The sequence below is a fragment of the Condylura cristata genome, unplaced genomic scaffold, assembly GCF_000260355.1.
Source record: "Condylura cristata isolate star-nosed mole 26May11 unplaced genomic scaffold, ConCri1.0 scaffold00007, whole genome shotgun sequence".
NCBI classification, from domain to species: Eukaryota; Metazoa; Chordata; class Mammalia; order Eulipotyphla; family Talpidae; genus Condylura; species Condylura cristata.
Window position 1 is genome coordinate 1,208,720 of NW_004567108.1, and position 2,626 is coordinate 1,211,345.

Here is a 2,626-nt window from a genome sequence, read left to right on the forward strand (position 1 = left end):
CACTGGGCCTTGCTCTCGCAGCTGCACCCGAGGATCGATGCCCGGAGAGCGGATGAAAACCTTGGAATGCTGCTTGTAGAATTTTTTGAACTCTACGGAAGAAATTTTAATTACTTAAAAACCGGCATCAGAATAAAAGAAGGCGGCGCCTATGTCGCCAAAGAGGAGGTCGTGAAGGCCATGACCGGCGGGCACCGGCCGTCCATGCTGTGCATCGAGGACCCTCTGCTGCCAGGTAAGGCCCGCGGCCTTCACAGCGGGCGCCGGCAGTGAGCTCCCTCGGCTGCAGTCCCGTTCCTGGCGTGGTCCGCCGGGAAGACGCAGTGAGAATTAGGAAACGTCCGTCTTCCTCTGATCCAGGCCATTTGGGAAGTCTGCCGCAAGGCAGGGAGGCTGTCACGCCCCTGGGGTCCCGCAGGGTTTTCTGCGCGGACAGTCACGCGGCACCGCGGCTTCCTGACGAAGTGGCCCCCCACGTGGGACTCGGGCTCGCAGCCGCGCTTCTGCTGGGCCCTTCCTGTAGGCCCTTCCCTGCCTGCAGGTGCCTGTCCGAGTGGCCCTGGGGGCAGGGCTCCAGGCCTGCTGCACAGGCCCCGCCTGTCCAAGGTGCCCCGGTGTGTGTCAGGGAGTCTCAGCCTGAGGAGACCTTGCAGGAGCCCCCAGTCTCTGCTGGCTTGTGTGGCTCGCGGCCCGTCTGGCCCTCCACCCTTCCTGAGCCTCTGTGGGCGGGACACGCTCCCGCCGCCACGTGGGCAGGGACGCCGGGGCAGGCCGCGAGGCCCTCAGGTCTCCGGCTGCCAGAGTGGGCTGGCCACTGCTGCTGCCCGCTCCATCGTGGTCTGTGCCACATGGGCTGCCCGGCCCTCTGTGGCCGCCGCCCCGGCCCTGGCCGAGGCCCTGCGCTCGCTGCTGTCAGGCGGGGCTCTGGGGCTGCGGGTCTGGCCGGCCACGCGAATGGGCGCAGGGCCCTGGGGCCGCGGTCTGAGCGCCGCCTCCTCGCAGGCAACGACGTTGGCCGGAGCTCCTACGGTGCCATGCAGGTGAAGCAGGTCTTCGACTACGCCTACATCGTCCTCAGCCACGCCGTGTCGCCGCTGGCCCGGTCCTACCCCAACAGGGACTCGGAGAGGTGACGCGGCTCTGCGCGGCGCCTGTGCCCAGCGCGCCGGGGAGGGGCCTTCCCAGCTGGCCGCCACGGCCGACTCGCTGGGGCGGGGCAGGAAGGGCTTCCGGGGCCCAGCTGCGCCTCCGCGGGGCGCGCTGACTGGGCAGGCCGTGGGGCGCGGGGGCGCGACGGGCCTTCTGTCCTCAGCGCGACGGGCCGTCTGAGCTCTGCAGGTGGGGGGGCACTGAGCTAGGCGGGACCCGGGGGTGCGGGGCCCAGACTGTGACGGGCAAACTCCTGTGGCCATTCCAGGGCTCAGCCATCCACATGCCCCAGGGCAGGGCCAGCAGACCGTTGATGTGAGTTCACAGGGCAAAGAAGACAGGATTTCAAGTGACAGCTACGAAATGCCCGCTGCCCTCACGGGCAGACGCCCAGCTGAGCAGGCCCGGCCGCATCAGGGCGGCTGAGGCTGGAATGAGTCCAGGGCCCGGGGCAGCGGCAGTCATGGGGGCGGGGGCGGAGGGGGCCCCCAGCTTCAAGCTGAGCCGTGGTGCTGCCACCCGGCCTGGGCCTGCGTGTGACTCCCCTCCCCGTCCTGGCTGTCTGCCAGAGCCGCCCTCCCACTCTGTCCGGGTTCCCCGCCCGCGCTCCCGGCGCCTTCCTCCTCACCAGCTGCCCCCCCCCACTGGGGACTCCAGGGCCCTGCAGGGCCCCAGACGCCCAAGGGCCCTGCCCCCGGGGTTTGCAGCAGAGCCGGACCCCAGGGGTCCGGTCTCACGCCCGCAGTGAGCGGGCGGCCTTGGGCGGCGGGGCTTCCCCTGGGCTCCGGGCCTGAGCCATCGCTGGTGGCCGGCCCAGCGGGGCCTCTTGCCACAGGCCCGCCCTGCTACAGCGGGGCCTGGGCGAGCCCCGGCCCGGTCAGGAGCCCCAGCTCTGCTGTGGAGTCGCATTTCCCAGCACCTCGCTGCGCTGTGACGGGCCGGGCAGGCGGGTGGCGACCGGCCGGGCTGAGCCAGCGCGCCTCTTGCAGCACACTGGGGCGGATCATCAAGGTCACGCAGGAGGTGATTGACTACCGGCGCTGGATCAAGGAGAAGTGGGGCGGCAAGGCCCCCCCGGGCCCCGACCTCGGTGAGGCGTCGTTCCTGCTGCGGGGGGCGCAGGGTTTGAGGCTGAAGGCTGCATCGCCGGTGGGCCAAGAGTGACGTGAACCTAGAAAGTTCTGCTCGATGCACCTTGTTGCCTGACGTGTGAGCACAGCACAAGGGTGCCGAGAGTGAGCTGCTGCAGCCCCATCCCTGGGGTGGGTGGGGGGCGGCCGCCCGCCCGCCCGACTGCGTCGGGACCCCGGGGTGCCCGCCTGTCCCGGTACTTCATAGGTCCTGGTGCCCGTGTCTAGTCCTTTCAGAGTTAGGTCAGTCAGAGTGGGGGCTCGCGCCCCGAGCCTGCGGACGGCCCCTCTGGCCCGCGGCCCGGCTCACCAGCCCCTTCCCCCGCAGGCCCCAGGGCCGAGGCCAG

The 2,626-nt window shown here is 70.4% G+C and overlaps 1 protein-coding gene across 1 annotated transcript in view; it reads left to right on the plus strand.

Moving 5' to 3' along the window:
- The window catches only part of PAPD7 (PAP associated domain containing 7), an 8,528-nt gene that overhangs the window by 3,494 nt on the left and 2,408 nt on the right, over positions 1-2,626 (plus strand). The window contains exons 5-7 of the mRNA XM_012721738.1: positions 22-235; positions 1,003-1,129; positions 2,139-2,311. Coding sequence (XP_012577192.1) covers positions 22-235; positions 1,003-1,129; positions 2,139-2,311 — 514 coding nt within the window. The remainder of the gene's footprint in view (positions 1-21; positions 236-1,002; positions 1,130-2,138; positions 2,312-2,626) is intronic.